This window comes from Sinohyriopsis cumingii, chromosome 8 (genome assembly GCF_028554795.1).
Source record: "Sinohyriopsis cumingii isolate HCF-2022 chromosome 8, ASM2855479v2, whole genome shotgun sequence".
Classification (NCBI taxonomy): Eukaryota; Metazoa; Mollusca; class Bivalvia; order Unionida; family Unionidae; genus Sinohyriopsis; species Sinohyriopsis cumingii.
In genome coordinates, this window is record NC_142968.1 from 99,578,298 (window position 1) to 99,596,108 (window position 17,811).

The following is a 17,811-nucleotide window of genomic DNA, read 5'->3' on the forward strand; positions in this document are numbered from 1 at the left end:
GATCAAAAGAACGTTTGGTTTGATGAGGAATCTGAATGATTCCTTGGAGTAATTGACATGCCGTCACCGTGAACCATCGTAAGACTTCTTTGAGACTAGCTTCTAAGACACGAGCGCGTGTTTGTGGATTTTTTTCTCGACTGATGCCATACAAGGCACGAATCAATTTGACGGGAAGATGCGACTGAAGGGACGTCATGTTCAAAATGTGTGTGAGACAGACGAAAAGGGTCTGAGGTTTTTATAGATTTTTTTGTGGAGTGAAATTAAGTGGAGGACGGAGACGTGTACAGGACAGGCCCTCCGTCTTGGCCCCAGTGGTGAAACAAGTGGGTACGAAATCGCAAATCCTCGGGGGTCGTAGGTTTCAAATCGACGAGTAAATAGGCGTGTGGAGTTTGAGTGGCATCGTCGTACGCCTGAGTCAGCCAAGGTGTCCCTAACTGTTTGGCTAAGACTTGCACTTGCGATTTATCTCGAGGGCTTTTAAACAAGACCACGTAATGCGCATTGAGACTGATGGTGCGATGGGCTTTACTTTGTTGAAACAAATTTTGGGTGATGTAAACGACACTGGCATTACGGTGATGTCCTTTGCGCGTGAACCAGTTTAATTTCTTCTTCGTCTTCTCCTAACATGTCGTCAAAAATGACCAAATGGGTTTGATGGGAGTCAGAGACGATGCCGTCGTCTTCTTTAGGAATGCCTTCCACAAACACGATGGAATCGCCTTGACTTTCTCGCAAGAGGCTGCACGCCGATTGCCACTCTTTGTAACACCACACGATCCGCTGAGGTGGTCGATCGATCAAATGATGTTTATGTTCGATCAAACGTTTGACGAATTCGGTTTTGCCTGAACCGCTAGGTCCAGCAATGAGCATGTTAAAGGGATGACGAAGATACAAAGCCTCCCAACTGGCACGATCTAAGTGTTCGTCGATGACTTTGACAGTGGAGGAAGAGGGAGCAGAGACAGCAGGGGTAGCCATAGTGTTAGGAATGTCACTTGTGACACAAAAACAAACAAGACGAGAGTTTATATACTTTTTTTTTCAGAACACGTTTATTGAATGTTTTAAACATGAATACGAAAGACAAAAAATACATAAAAGCCAAAGGCTTAAGTACAAGGATAAAAGGCACATGATAACCATCAACGTGGAATAAACACAAGTGTCTGTACAACATGTTTTGGGTAATGTTCTGACCAGGTCTATAAGGGGTAAGGTCACACAAGTGTCCTCCCGAAAGGGTCTTTCAGGGATGTCCACGACAGTCCTGTCCTGGGTGACGGGTTCTTCTGGTACTGTCACTAACACAGGTTGAAAAGTCGCAAGGCTCACAATCGCATTCCACTTCAGAAGCCCCACACTTGAATTGAGACTTTCTAAACTTGTTTTGTGTTTCTCTGAAAGTATTCATCTTGTTCACTTGGTCTTGGTAGTCACAATGAACTATCGATCTTGCCTAGGGTTCCTTTTTATATACAGACCAATACCGACGTGTCCATAAGGTAAGGTGAAATGATTGGGAAGTCGCACTCGCTTCTGGTACACGATTTGATAGACTTTTTCCAAGGGTCGACTGACGATGTGATGAGTGGGTAAACGTACAATCTTGTCGGTTGATAGGTGGTCACTTTAAAGTGTTCATCCTCTCCGGATTGCAAGGCTTCTTTCAAGACCCCAAAGTTGACCACACGACTGGTACGATAATTCAGAGTCAATCCTTTCACTTTGCACGTCGTGTGCACTTCTCCTTTTGGGTCCCGGTATTCGTAGCCGTAATTTTTTGGACCGCCACTGACGAAACTTAGAATCTTGTCGTCGGGATGCTCGTCTGTCCAGGCTCCTAAACGGTCTCCTTCGATGTCAGGGTTCTGCTGACTCGGGTGATGGATGTAAATGCAACTGTCCGTGTCAAAGTACAGGACACGTTCTCCTAACAGTTCTAAAGCTTCGTACAATTTTAAGCGAGCATGAGCTGTCACGTAAGCCGCAATGATGACATTTCCAAAGGGGTCGTCTTGTACAAAGTCCAGATCTTCTTCGTAATTGACCAAGATCAAATCCTCACGAACGACGTCCACGTGTTTCATGTATTTGGTTTTGTCGTGAATCATCTGGAAGTAGCGGGAAGGTTCTGTCAAATATTCCGTCTTGGGTAAACAAGGTCGTTGTGCCATTTTACCCCACAAGCAATTTAACATCACTTTGGCAAACGATCGCCTGCCTTCGTTTTTGCTCGATCTGGTCTAAAGAGATTCCTTCTTGTTCATAGTATTTCACTTTGAATTGTATTTGGTCTTCGGGAGTGTGACACCAGGAAGGATAGCCGCTGGCTTCTTGTTTCAGTTTCAAAAAGGCATCCACGTAGTCTGCGAAAATGCCTTTCTGACTGGGGTCACCCTTGTGGTATTGTTGTGTCTTGGGAAAGTGGCAAATTTCGTACACTTCTAACAGTTGGTATCCCATGTCCAGATCTTTGAACAATTCTACGCTGACCCACGTCCCCGTCAAGGCCCGTTCTTCCTGGGTGTGCTGACAAGGTTGGTCTTGGTCGCACGTTTCGGCACAAGTACGGCACAAAGGAAACATCAGTTTGCCTTGGCAATGGTGAGGTAAGATGGGATGGTATAGGTTCGTGGGAGGCAAAACTTTGCACTTGATCAAGCCTTCGTATTGTCGAATGTTTTTCAGGTCGATGTGTTCCGTCAGCAATTGCGGGTGCCCTGCAGGAAAGTGACAATATTTGCACACGTAAGGATACAGCGAACACACGTCCAAGTATTTGATTTCTTCTCCTTTCTCTTCGTCGGTTTGGTACAGCAAACAGGTGGCACTGGTCCTTCCTCCGTACAAACTATCCCTCGGGTTCAAGGGGTCCATCAGCTTGTAACTTTCCACGAGGCGTTTAAACTCAGGATCGGTTTTCATACGGTGATCGTACTCGTGTTCCCATATTTCCACCACTTGGTATCCTTCCTGTTCTAACTTTAGGCGTCGCTGACAAGTGTCCTGGTACAAGTCTTCCATGGTTCGTTGTAAAAACTGATTTTTAGTGCTACGATCAGGGTAACAGACGGGACATCCGTGAAATAAGCAACCGTTAAACCCGTACACGATCTTGGGGTTTTCTAAGTCCCAGCCATCGACCGAATACGTTCCGATGGTCTTTTCACCTCCTCTCCTCCGTTGCGGGCATGCTGAATCCATTTGTCTTCCTTATCGCACAAGTAATGTAACCAATGCAGGGCTTTGACCGAGTACTGACGTTTGACATAGTGGGTCGTTTGAGGGCTGATGACAGCCACGGTGTTTTCAGGCATGAATCGTTGTCGATACACTAAGGAACACGCTTTGGCAATGGTGCAAGCTTCTTTCAAAGGATCGACCCCTCCGTGTTCCATGAACAGTTCTCGAAATTTTCCACAGCAACGCCGTAAAATGTCCACGTCGGAACGACAATACTTTAACATTTCTTCCTGAAAGTCAAAAGAGTCGGAGGCGTGAGCCTGGTACCAAGCGTAGAAAGCTTCTCGTTGTTCGGTACGCATGTTGTCGGGGTCGTAATAGTGATCCTCAGGTAAATGGGGTAGAACGGCGTGTTGATTGGCTTCCATATTGAAAAAGTGTGGAAAGTACCCTTTAGCCATTTCTGTCATTCCAAACGTTTTAGGCATTCGACTCAAAGGCATGGCCAAGTAACTCATCGAATCTTTAAACTGCACTTGTCCCACTTGCATGAAAATGATTTTGGCTACGTTCAAAGTGACTTTAGGACGTTCGATGCCTTGTTCCGTATAATACCTCAAAAGAAACTGTCCATCGTATCCGGAGAAATTGTGAGCCATCACTGTGGCATGACGATGACAATCTCCGTAACGTTCAATGTCCTCTTGGCTCCACGTCATGTCGATGGGGTCTAAGACCCATTGGGCAAAATCGGCTAACGTGTTCGGTCCCCGAAAGATTTTTTCCCGTCCTCCAGGAATCTTGCTGCAGTGAGGGCAATGACTGAAGATAGGTTCTTGAATGTACTTCTCGCACGCTCGAGGAGCCACGCAGAAATTAGGAACGTGAATGCCAGTCACTTGCATGCATTCGAAATCGAAAAAGATGAAATTGCCTTTCTTCTTGTGTCCATCCTCTTTCTCTGGTGGGGGTTGGTATTTTTGCACGTAGCATTGATGTTCCAAGTCCACGATGTGGTGACAAATGTGACATTTTTTTTCCTGAACATACGTGTGTCTTGGCACTGTTGGTACGTAGGCCTTGTCCACACGTAGGGCACAATCTCAGGAGTTGACAAGCACATTTCTGCTGTGAACCTTGCGTCTTCAGATGTTGTTGGTAACAGGCAGGGCTGACAAACGTGCGCAGACAAGCAGGACAATGTACTCTTTCTTGTCCTTCGCTCAGACAGGGTGGAGAGGCCAAACATCCTGAGCATTTCCATCCGCAATGTTTGTGTTGCTCTCGATTGTTATAGCCACAGTCACATTTCTCACAGTAATAACTGTATCCCAGGAATCCGGTGATAGTGGTAATGGTATCGAAATGGTCATCGTGATAATAGACATGAATGTATTTTCCGTCCTTAAAGTTTTGGCCTCGAAACAACAGAGGTCCGCGCATTTCTTGGGGGTGCACTTTCAAGGTGTAGAGTGGAGCTAGGACATCTTGCTATTTTTGCATCTCAGGAATGCCACAGGGTGTGTCTTTGGACAGTCCGGCTTATTGTAACAGGAGTTCTGCTTCGTTTCGTTGTTTGGCTCGGTCGGATCGTTGAATAGTTTTCCAGGCTCTTTTCCATTCTACCGTGTTGTTCTTGTTGGCATAGGTTCGTCCCACCACGATGGCTCGGGCTAAACACATCTGGTCTTGAGAATTGTGAATTTGGACGAGACTCTTTTTGGTGCTGCGAAGGTCGTTCACCAATAACACCTTATTGCGTTGTCCGGTCCCTTGAGGAGGAGAGACGTGGGCCATTTTCAGTGTGGCTTTTCCATCGGTGATGTCAAACTGATCATTAGATTGTTGTATGTGTTGAATCTTGTCCATGACTTTGGAAGGGGTTAGTTCTTCGGGTCTGCTAAACTCGATCCAAACAGGGGATTTCAAGCTGTCGTGATCTATGGATAGTGTCAAGCGATCGTCTTCTTTGGGTTGACATTGTCGCTTGAGTGCGGTGAGCAAAGAATCCCACATCTCGATGATAAACCCTTCTGCTTTCTCCAATGGTACGTCGGACTTGAAATCTTTAAACTTCACTGTGTAGGTGTAAGCCGTGGTTCTAAATTTTCTAGAGGAGCGCTTTTCCGTCTCTCGAATGGAATAGTACTTTTCATTGTTGACTAAGGGTGGTGAACATTGTTTAGAGGGTTCAGATTCTGGTTCACTCATGTCCTCTTCAAAATCACTGGCATGAATTTGTGCCAAGACTTCAGCTCTGGTACGAGGCGATAGATCATGTTTCTGCCTCTTACTTTCTTCTTCTTCTTTCTTCTCGAATGAATAGGATCGTTTCATCTTGAGTGCAAAACGTCAAATGACTCAAGTTTAAACACCATAGACTAATTTATAGTCATGGCAAACCAGCGTATATAAAAAGGGTGTGTGTCTTGTCCTTTCACTATTCATTTCACTCTCAAACCGAGCACAACGATGGAAGAGACTACCCAGATGGAACGTTTCATCAGAGCTTTGCGAGGGGTCATTAGAAAATTCTCTTCAGACCAGTCGACGGACTACTCTCCTTCCTTTCGAGATAAAAGTCAAGATACTTGCTATATCTGTCAGAAGAAAGGGCATTGGTCTTCAGAGTGTCCAGACCGTCAAAAAAGAAAAAAAAACAAGGGCTAGAAAAGACAAAAGTCAAGATACCTGTTATTATTGTCAAGAAAAAGGACATTGATCTCCAGATTGCCCAAAAAAGAAACAAGAGGAGTCAGAAGAAAAGAGGGATTCTTCAGAAGAAGAGAGAGATTCTTCAGAGGAAGAAAGCAGCCAGGTGAAGAAAAAGAAACAGGAGAAGAAAAGAAGAAGGGAAGAAAGTGAGGAGGAAGAGGAGGAAAAGACTGTGACGGTGAAGAAATTTAAAAAACAGAGAGAGTAAAAAAAAAGAAACAGAAGAAGTGAATGTAATTTATAAAGTGTTCTGTTGTGAATTGTGAATTGGATTGTAACTATGGAGAAAAGAATACATTAATTATATAAGGTAAGTGTCTTTGAGTTTTGATTTTAAATAAGAAGCTACACTCACGCACTCATACACAGACACGTACTATAAGGGTAAAATGGGGTTTTTTTTTGTTGAGTTTTGAGTTATTGGCAAATTGAAAGGTTATCTCTTTTCGAGAGAAGTGGGTGGCCCTGAAAAGGGCCTTTTTTGGTATAGGGGTGAGTTTAAGCAATCAACTTTAACTGCCTTAAGCCTTTGCCACGGCCAAGGCCTACTTCCGGACTGCGTAATGTTGATGATGATGATGATTGGGTTGAAATCACTAAGGGTGGTACGGTAGGCTTAGTCACAGGGTTGGCGTGTTTAGCTCGGGAAGGTCGTATTCTCTTCGGTCGTGATAAAGAAGTCTGATACATTTGTTTCAGACTTCTTAACTCCGCTAAAATGTCCAACAGTACCGTGGCCATTTGATTTTCACCTCTTGTTTCTTTGCTGATACTTCTTCTTGTTGTTGTTTATTTCTTACCTCTTCTTGTTGCTGTTGCTGTTGCTGTAGGAGAAAAGCTTGTTCCGCTTCCTTTTGTCGTTGCATAAATTTCTCCAATTCTTCTTTCTGTCTCTGTCTAAAATTCTCCACTTGCGGTAATGAAGAATGAGACGAAGGTTCCGGAACAAATTCTTGCGAGGTAAGAAAATCCTCAAAATTCCAATGTACCTCTTCTGAAAGTAAGTCCGGGTTCCCTTGGTCGGTCTCCACTGCTGGTGCACCCCAGTGAATCGTTTCCTGAGTTTCCGTCATGTTGAATCACTGTCGCATAGATTGACTGCACACAGGCGCTAGCGAATCTATATAGACCACGTGACGTCACAGACTGCTCTCTTCGGATTGGATGCGGGCTGACTGAATTTTGTCACGCGTGTTTGGATTGGTCAATGAACTAAATCCGTTTCAATCCTTCCTCTCCCTATGAATAAGCGCAGTTCGGTGCAATCACTCACCTGTTCTCGGAGCCTCAAGATGTGGACCGACGTTCAATCTTCCACCCTTGTGTCAACAATGATGTTCAGGACGGACATACCCATGTATGTCCGGTCCAAGTAGACTGTTGTCGATAGGACAGATACTAGTCTATGGATGAGAAGAGTTTACATAGAAAGACAAGGATGCCTCAAGAGGGTACTTGTGTATGGACCTGCAGTTAGAAGGAGTTTAAGAAGAAGAAGATGTGACAGATGCCGTCTATGTTAATATTAACATGAAACCAAAGGCCCTTTTCAGGGCCACCCACATTTCTCGAAAAGAGATTGACTTTCCATTGCCTACCCTTTTTTAAAATTTTTTTTTAAAAAAAATCCCATGTTCAATTCCCCTTGTCCCTAAAGTAGTTTTTTTCTAACATGTTCAATTCCCCTTGTCCCTAGACAAACCCAAACTCTATTCCCATGTTCAATTCCCATTGTCCCTAGACAAGCCCAAACTCTATTCCCATTGTCCCTAGACAAGCCCAAACTCTATTCCCATGTTCAATTCCCATTGTCCCTAGACAAGCCCAAACTCTATTCCCATGTTCAATTCCCCTTGTCCCTAGACAGACCCAAACTCTATTCCCCATGTTCAATTCCCCTTGTCCCTAGACAGACCCAAACGTCTTTTTCTTCCAATGTTAAATTCCATTGTCGCTAATCTTACCCAGGGTTTTTTGCCCATGTTAAATTTCCATTGTCGCTAATCTTACCCAGGGTGGTTAATGTTAAATTTCCATTGTCGCTAATCTTACCCGGGGGGGGTCTGTAATGCTAATTCCCATTGTCGCTAATCTCACCCCATATACTACTAACGTCTCTTGTGCGATCGATGTTTCATGATGTAACTGTTGCAACATGTTTATTTGGTTGCAAAGTCTCTTGTGCGATCGATGTTTTATGATGTAACTGCTACAACACGATTTTTTGGTTGTAACGTCTCTTGTGCGATCGATGTTTTATGATGTAACTGTTGCAACATGTTTATTTGGTTGTAACGTCTCTTGTACGGTCGATGTTTTATGATGTAACTGTTGCAACATGTTTATTTGGTTGCAAAGTCTCTTGTGCGATCGATGTTTCATGATGTAACTGTTGCAACATGTTTATTTGGTTGTAACGTCTCGTGTGCGGTCATGTTTTATGATGTAACTGTTGCAACATGTTTATTTGGTTGTAATTTCTCTTGTGCGTTCGATGTTTTATGATGTAACTTATGCAACATGTTTATTTGGTTGTAACATCTCTTGTGCGATCGATGTTTTATGATGCATTTGGGGAGAAGGAGGCACTTATGTTTATTAACGTATTATTAATGTCATTCGGAGAAAAGCTATTTTGTTTTACATACGGTGCCGAAATTGTTCATCTTTTATAGATAAAATTCTTCGTGTCATATTATGCGAATGTTATCTCTACATTGGACTTGTATGCGATATAATGGGCCTACCTCTGCCTTACCTTTTGGTGCCTGAGCTGACCAAAATTGTTTAACCAAAATTGAAGAATGGCTATCTGCAAAGAGTCGTATTTCCATACTTGTTAAGTTAAACAAAGCTATAAACGTGGTCTCGATGCTTCTAATTTCTTCGTTGATGCTAATACTCTATTTTAGGCACCGACAATTACCAATCTGCCGGCCTGTATTATGAGAAGTGAAGACAATGCAGCCAACGAAAATATTTTCACTTTAACCGTGACAGACGCCGATGGAGACACTGTAACCTGCTCTATAAGCACAATAACGCCCTCTAGCAGAACGTACAGCATTTCCGGTGAGATTATGGACAGGAGAGGTTGATGACATTTCTTTTGTCGTTAATGATCATGATGATGAGTATTGGATTATTTTTTACAAGAAATTGTGCAATTATAGTAGTTTCGATACGTCTCTTTTTGTATTGTAGGAGCCTGGAAATTCCTTATTTAATCAGTTACTATATGGAACTATTTTCAGTCATAAATCTGGAGCCATTAAAATACTGTATCTCCGATGGAGAAAAGAGAGTAAAAATATGTGAAGAAATATTAATAGCAGAACTGTTTCCTTTGATACGGATCTCAACGTCTTTCACAATAAAACATATTCAATTTTCGTCTGTGAATTAGCTTTTAGTATTCAATCTCTTTGAGCACTGTTGAAACATTTGCTTTCACTTTAGCGGCTTCTGATTAGACTTCTCTGCAAGCATATGCTAGTGTATGGGACAATTATATATATATATATATATATATATATATATATATATATATATATATATATATATATATATATATATATTCGAACTCGCTGATTTTCTCACATTTTTGTAGTTTTCGTTATGTCAACATCTAAATGATGCTACTACCTGGACAGTCAATAATCAAAGTCTATACAGTCCGTTTTCTGCAACAGTATTACTTGTAACGCAACCAGCAACCGCGTCTAATACGCCAAATTTTTACCTGTTAAAACAGTTAAATATACACTATCATCACCTTACAATTTATGTATGACTATCTGATATTAGAAACAACATCGTTTTGATGTGGTTTGATGGTACTTGTATTGTTGTTTACTCGTTTGCTCTATCCGTTGTAAACGCTCTTGGCATTCATCATCATGTTTAAGCATGGATGTAAGAAGGGGATATTGCTATATCATCCAACTGTAGTCCGTCAGTGACCCATTTCCTCGTCCAATGGACTGAAATATCACCAAACATGGTACACAGGTTGCTGATCTGTTTTGGTTCCTTCCATGGCATTTATGGGAACATCCTAATGTCATATATAAACAAATTGCAATTTCAGAGACATGTTTGTATAATTTTGCACCAAAAACTTAGCACATGCATTTTAGGAGGGGGAGAAACATAATATATGCAACGGGTTTTGGGTTACGACCCTTGGGTCACGGCCTTGAGAAGGTCGTAGTCCCGGGAGAGGGGAGTAAGAGGACATGTAATAGAGTGGGGATTTGATATAGCGAGTCATCCAGCTCTAGTTGCAAAATTTACAAAACGTGTAATACAATGGACATAAAATAAGGCAGATTAAACTATAGTCATCCTGGCATACCTGTCGTTCCAGGAAACCTCATCAGTGACAATGGAGGAGGTTCCCAATACGACTATGACGCAACACCGTATTTTCGTATTGAAGTAACTTGTACTGATGGAAAGGGTGGTTCCTCAGTCTCCGCTCTACACGTAGATGTGACGAAAAATAACCCACCTGTGTTTACCAACCTTCCAGGTAACTCTCTCTCTCTCTCTCTCTCTCTCTCTCTCTCTCTCTCTCTCTCTCAGTTACGTATTATCCCTGTATCCCGTTTTGGGAACCTATTTCTCAATCAGAATATTTGTATCGGTATCTTTATTTCATCTTCATGAACGTATTATGTTCCCGTTTGTCTGCTTTCATGTGATTGTACCTGCTCCTTATCTATCTGTTCGTGTCTTTCTCACACCTTTTTTTCTGAGAAGTCATTTTTCTGTGTCTTTCTCTGAGTTCCAGGCAAGTTTCCGTTTGTTCTGTGTATCCATCATTCTGTTTAGTTGTTTCAACTACTTTCAAGGCGCTGTTTGCTACCTCCCTTAGGCCGCTAAATAACCGGTCTCATCTGTCTCTGTCTTTTCGTCATTTAAGCTTATGTTCTGTTTGACTTTCATTGTCAATTGTGACCTCCATTTTTTAATCTCGGTCTTTTCTCTCCGTCTATCGTAACAGATGTTACGATACGATGAGCACTGCAATACATCCATCACAAATATATGTGTATTGTGATGCATTAGTTAAGTTCTATGAATAACGTATCATCACAATGTATTATTCAGTTAGCAATCGCTCTCCAGCCATTGAAACGAATGTACTCAGTAGCCATGGTATGACGACACCTGAAGCTGAATTCGTCCTACATGAAAATATTCAGTCAGCAACTTCAATTGTCTTATATGTCGAATCAAACTGCAAACAACAAAGATACTCTTCTGCCATTATATAATGCCCCTGCATATTAGGGTATATGTTGTTTATTCTACTGGTTACTCCTATCAAACTGCACAGACCCAGATCTGCCGGCGCATTATGCGCCGGCAGATCTGGGTCTGTGCAGTTTGCATTCGGATTCGCCTTATAAGCGAGTACTGACGGTAAGTTCATTTTGCAAATGCAACCTTTACAGAATTTTTTAACTGCATTAAACTCTTTTGCATTAAACGCATTGTACAAAGAGGTGTCGATATGAAATATACTGGCGTCATATACGTATCCATATTCTCGATACGTATCGCTGTATCATAACAGGCCTGAAGTTTCTTCATACATCTTCATTAATCATCATGTCGGTAGAGACCCTGTCTTTGTTTCGTCTTTCCGTCATCTAAACTATACGTCTCTTTCTGTTTATCTGCGTTTTAATAAGTCTCTGTCAATCCTAAAATGAAGTTTTGAAGTATGTTTTTCTCTGTCAAGTATCTGTGTCGAACAATTACTACGTTCGTCCGTCTAAATATATATATATATATATATATATATATATATATATATATATATATATATATATATATACACACACACATACATGCAAACGTACACAAACTTTCCTTTCTCTGCTTCACCCCCACCCCATATATATCTTCCATTTCTGTTGCATGTTATTTTTTTCTCCTATTTTTCTTTAGGCCTTTTCATCAAGTGATTTATTTGTATCAATAAATTCTCTTTCTAGGTTTCGTTTCTATCGGTACATCCAATTACACCAATATATTCACTGTCAGTGTGACGGACACGGACAACACTGTTCCGAGTCAGATCACGTATAATATGAACTCTGTGCCCAGCAGTTGGAACTACTTTATACAAAGTGGTAAGATGGAACTACTTTATACATAGTGGTAAGATGGAACTACTTTATACATAGTGGTAAGATGGAACTACTTTATACATAGTGGTAAGATGGGACTACTTTATACGTAGTGGTAAGATGGAACTACTTTATATATAGTTATAAGATGGGACTACGCTATACATACTGGTAAGATGGAACTACTTTATGCATTCTGGTAAGATGGGACTAATTTAAACATAGTGGTAAGATGGAACTACTTTGTACATAGTGGTAGGATGGAACTACTTTATACATAGTGGTAAGATGGGACTACTATATACATAGTGGTAAGATGGGACTACTTTATACATAGTGGTAAGATGGAACTACTTTATATATAGTTGTAAGATGGGACTACGCTATACATGCTGGTAAGATGGAACTACTTTATGCATAGTGGTAAGATGGGACTACTTTATACATAGTGGTAAGATGGGACTACTTTATACATAGTGGTAAGATGGAACTACTTTATACATAGTGGTAAGATGGAACTACTATATACATAGTGGTAAGATGGGACTACTTTGTAATAGCGGTAAGATGGAACTACTTTGTATATAGTGGTAAGATGGGATTACTTTATACATGCTGGTAAGATGGAACTACTTTATGCATAGTGGTTGTTGTTGTTGTTGGGAATAACGCCATTTTTCAGCACACGATAGGCTATACATGGCGGCCAGTATTAATGGTGGAGGAAGAACCCGAGAATACCCCAGAAAGAACCACCGACCCTCGAGAAGCTACTGGCAAGCTTTCTCACATACCCACCTTGGCCCAATCCGAGACTCGAACCTACGCAGACAGAGGTGAGATGGCAGTGATCCGTAACGGAGAGCGCTTTAGACCACTCGGCCACTCGGGGCCCCATGCATAGTGGTAAGATGTTACTACTTTATTCATAGTGGTAAGATGTTACTACTTTATACATAGTGGTAAGATGGAACTACTTTATACATAGTGGTAAGATGGGACTCCTTTATACATAGTGGTAAGATGGGACTCCTTTATACATAGTGGTAAGATGGAACTACTTTATACATAGTGGTAAGATGGAACTACTTCGTACATAGTGGTAAGATGGAACTACATTATACATATTGGTAAGATGGAACTACATTATACATAGTGGTAAGATGGAACTACTATATACATATTGGTAAGATGGAACTACTTTATACATAGTGGTAAGATGGAAGTACTTCGTACATAGTGGTAAGATGGAACTACTATATAAATAGTGGTAAGATGGAACTACTTTATACATAGTGGTAAGATGGAACTACTTTATACATAGTGGTAAGATGGAACTACTTTATACATAGTGGTAAGATGGAACTACTTTATGCATAGTGGTAAGATGGAACTACTTCGTACATAGTGGTAAGATGGAACTACTTTATACATAGTGGTAAGAGCAACATAGACATTAGCCATTTTATGTAAAAGTCCGTATTTTATTGCACTGTGGTCGGGAGACACATTTCCAATGATTCCTTAATTGGCTAAATAGTTCTAGACGTAGTTCTCGAGTATACATTCAAAATAATAATTGGCTTACGAAGTATATGTATGATATTGACCACCATATGTAACTGGATGCATCAACACTCTTTATGAACTCGAGGGTGGACATTTTGAGCACCATCGAAAACCAGTTCTAAACTAAAGTACGACAGACCGCTTTATTTTTTTTTATTTTCTATTTTTATTTTGTTGTTGTTGTGGGAGTTGTTTTGTTCGTGTGTGTTACTGTTTTGTGGGGAGAGGGGAGTGGTGGGGGAAGATAATCGGTTTGAATAGTTATAAGCTACAACAACGATGTCGTCATATTATATTTTTTATATTTTATTTTATATAACTTTACGTATGAACTGAAAATTCATGAAAAGTTGTTAAAAATGTTGACATTAGGGCCGTTTCAACTAGTATATGATAGTCATAGTGATAATAAACCTAGATGTCGAAACATCAAACCTGAGTAATTGCGTATGTAATAAAATAATGCAACACGTTTTACCAGCGCTCGTATTGGTTGGCGGTTTGTTGGTATTTGCATATGTTACAGTATGACTGACATATGACGATAAGATGAATGAAAAGTACGAATTTTCATTGATTTACATATAAATCTGACAATTTTCTTCGCAGAATCAATCCATCTTATCTGTTTCAATCTGGTATACTTACACTGTAAGAAACACTGCTTGGTTGAAGTCTACTTACACTGTAAGTGACACTGCTTGGTCGAAGTCTACTTACACTGTAAGTGACACTGCTTGGTCGAAGTCTACTTACACTGTAAGAAACACTGCTTGGTCGAAGTCTTCTCACACTGTAAGTGACACTGCTTGGTCGAAGTCTACTTACACTGTAAGAAACACTGATTGGTCGAAGTTTACTTACACTGTAAGAAACACTGTTTGGTCGAAGTCTACTTACACTGTAAGTGACACTGTTTGGTCGAAGTCTACTTACACTGTAAGAAACACTGCTTGCTCGATGTCTGGACCATTCTTAATCGGAGTATGCGCTGCGTTACTGAGTTTACTTATATTCAACCGACCTAAATACATATGAAATGGTTGCGCATGCTTATGGCTGTTCTATATAACTTCTCTACACAGTTCCTCCAGTAATGGTATTTACATAGGAATAAAATCCTCAGCAGTGATATATTTATCTGTATGGGATACAAGCTGACATAATTCTGTAATTACTACCTTGATTTGAATAATAATTATTAGTCAGACAGTGAAAATAAAATATTATTTTTACCTGCCCCTTATCATGATCGGTAGTTTACACAGCATTTCAGAAACTTCTGTGTTTAATTCCTGCTTTGTTATAGTAGAAAATTGGTTGTCTTCTTTTCAGGTCTTGTAGCTGATCTAACTATTTAACTATTTAATTAGATATACTATATGGAATGAATCATACCAATGTCCGACATTTTTAAACATGTTTGATGTCATTGGCCTGCTCTGTCTCTTCCTTATTATTGTTGTTATTATTATTATTATTATTATTATTATTATTATTATTATTATTAAACTGGTTCGTTATTGGTTCATTATTATTATTATTAAAGTGGTTATTATTGTAAAGTGGTTAATAGTCCACAATTAGTTCATGTCAGTATCATATAGTCAATTCATGTGATAGTATGGTAAATTTTGTCAGTATCGTAAGTATAGTATTTAGTTTATGCTGACTGTGACTGATCTCCTTAAATACGTATGGTTTTTTGTAAATATTGTCTATAATACTGTATGTAAGAGTTAATTTCTTTGTTATTTAGAGGGTACGAGTGTTCACGCAGAATCCATGAAATTAAAAGAACTCTCATTTTAAGGGAGCTTTAGCTTCCTTAGTGAGGCAAGTCACGTGCTGTTTAACTGAAATATTTGGGACTGCAAGGTTTTAAGGTACATGCCATCAGTACAATAGGGCCTGAGCAGCAGGAGGGGCGAACCCACCACTTTGTAGGAGCGTCCAAAACCGAAAATAAACCCTTTTATCTTTTATATTATATCTTAAGCAAATATATTTGAAACAAAAATATTAACCAACTCGAGGAAGCCTCGAATTGGTTAAATATAATTTTATCCGTGTTGATAGCGATCATATTACAAAACAAATCGACTCAACTTGAGGTCGCGCCCTCCCTGCTGCTATTCATCTAAATATTTTATCGAGACCCACACGATATCGTGTTCTGGGATCATGTAAATTTATTGTTATAAATCCGTGTGGAGTAGCTTGCGCTCGTGAAAAGAAATTTCTAAACTTATTTATATCCATATCTCCGCCACACCAAGTTTGATGAATATTGCGCAACGTATGTGTGTCTACGCCATTAAACACAGCTAAAATATTACTGTTGTCTCTAATTACTTTTGGTATTTGTGTGTATCGCTGAGTAACATAAATCACATCAGTATTTTTATGCCTACCTCGAGAAAATATACTAGCTGGATTTGATTGTTTGTCCAGCATCACATCATCGTATACAACTAAATTATTAATAAATCCTTCTATGGAATCTACTGATGGTGCTTCATCAATATCGGTTATAAACTCGACAACATCGTTATCTTTATCCAATAATCTTGCGTTTTCATTAAAATCTTTAAGCACATCATAACGTCGTTGATCATCAACTGATGGTGCTACCAAATACAACTTATCCCATTTCAACCATCTCATTATAAGATTAAGTAATAACTGTGTCTTACCCGATCCAGATGGTCCTATTATTATCATCCTAATCGAGTTCGGTAACGCAGGATGATGTTTGACAGGTTCTCGTTTTAGAGCTGCTGAGAAATCAATTATATCCATATTATATAAATACATGAATCTATATTGTTTACGCTGTAGAACTAAAACCCCAACTAATGATCTATCCACGGTTACAACAAAAAATGCGAGAATAGCATATGGTGGAAGATGTGCAGTATGTAACAGAAAAAAGTTTTCTTTTTTACCTAAAAAAGATGATGGTGATATTGCTAAATTAATGTCAAAGTTCCCAGGAACTCCCTGGGCTAAATACCAAGGAGAAAAACGTCTACCAGGATATAATTATTGTGATCCTGGTACTCGACTTGATATCAGACTGGACAATCAGGATCAACCAAACCCAGGCGAGGAACCAATAAACGCTATTGACAAAGCGTGTCATGTTCATGATGTAGCGTATAAAAGCAAAAGTCTACAAGACAGACATATTGCAGATGTGAAATTAATTCATGCGTTAAATTCTATAAAAAATAAAAATATAAGAGAATCATTAGCCAATTGGTTAATAAGATCCGCGATGAAAGGTAAATTAGCGCTAGGTGCTGGTAATTAATTATAAATGGAAACGATTTATTATTCCCCAAGAGGATACAGGAATGGTAACGCAGCAATTAGTAAACTCGCTGATGCAGCAAAGTCACACGTGTTACCGCTAAAAAATGGTTATCTAAACAGGCAATATGGCAAATTTACCTACCACCGCCGAAACAAATTCAGTACGCGTATTTCGATGTTAGTGTTCCTAATGAAGTTCATCAAGCTGATATTCTGTTTCTACCACATGATACTGTACGTAGAGAAACGTACAAATACGCGCTAACTGTCGTTGATGTTGCAAGTAGATATAAAGATGCAGAACCATTATTGACAAAGACAGCTGCTGAAGTAGCTTCTGCGTTTAAACGAATTTATCAACGTGGACTCGGACCACAATGTGGTCTACAATGGCCACAGCTGCTACAGGTTGATCCTGGTAAGGAATTTCTTGGTCCAGTATCATCGTTGATGAAGCAATATAATGTCAAAATACGAGAGGACATACCGCAATTCATCGTGATCAGGCAATTGTTGAACGATTTAATCGAACGCTAGCTGAGCGGTTATTTGGATAACAATACGCGAAGGAATTTATTCAAGAAAAGAGATCTCGTAAATGGGTTGCAAGATTACCAAGTGTGATAACTGCGTTAAATAATGAAGTAACTCGAACGACCAAAATGAAACCTATTAATGCAATTGCAAAAAAAAATATACCCGTACAACGACGTGATTTTTCAACGCAACCAGTACTGGGTAATGTTACTGTAAGGTATTTATATGAACCCGGTGAACTCGAAGTGGTAAAAAAAAGAACGACTGATCCTATTTGGAGTGTTACCACACATAAGATATCCACCGTGACAAGATCTTCAGGTAGACCCGC

The 17,811-nt window shown here is 40.0% G+C and overlaps 1 protein-coding gene across 1 annotated transcript in view; it reads left to right on the forward strand.

The window, feature by feature from the left end:
- Positions 1-17,811, forward strand: part of LOC149794228 (protocadherin-like wing polarity protein stan) — a 58,171-nt gene that overhangs the window by 11,581 nt on the left and 28,779 nt on the right. The window contains exons 3-5 of the mRNA XM_089969092.1: positions 8,826-8,985; positions 10,283-10,447; positions 11,922-12,059. Coding sequence (XP_089825218.1) covers positions 8,859-8,985; positions 10,283-10,447; positions 11,922-12,059 — 430 coding nt within the window. The 5' untranslated portion in view covers positions 8,826-8,858. The remainder of the gene's footprint in view (positions 1-8,825; positions 8,986-10,282; positions 10,448-11,921; positions 12,060-17,811) is intronic.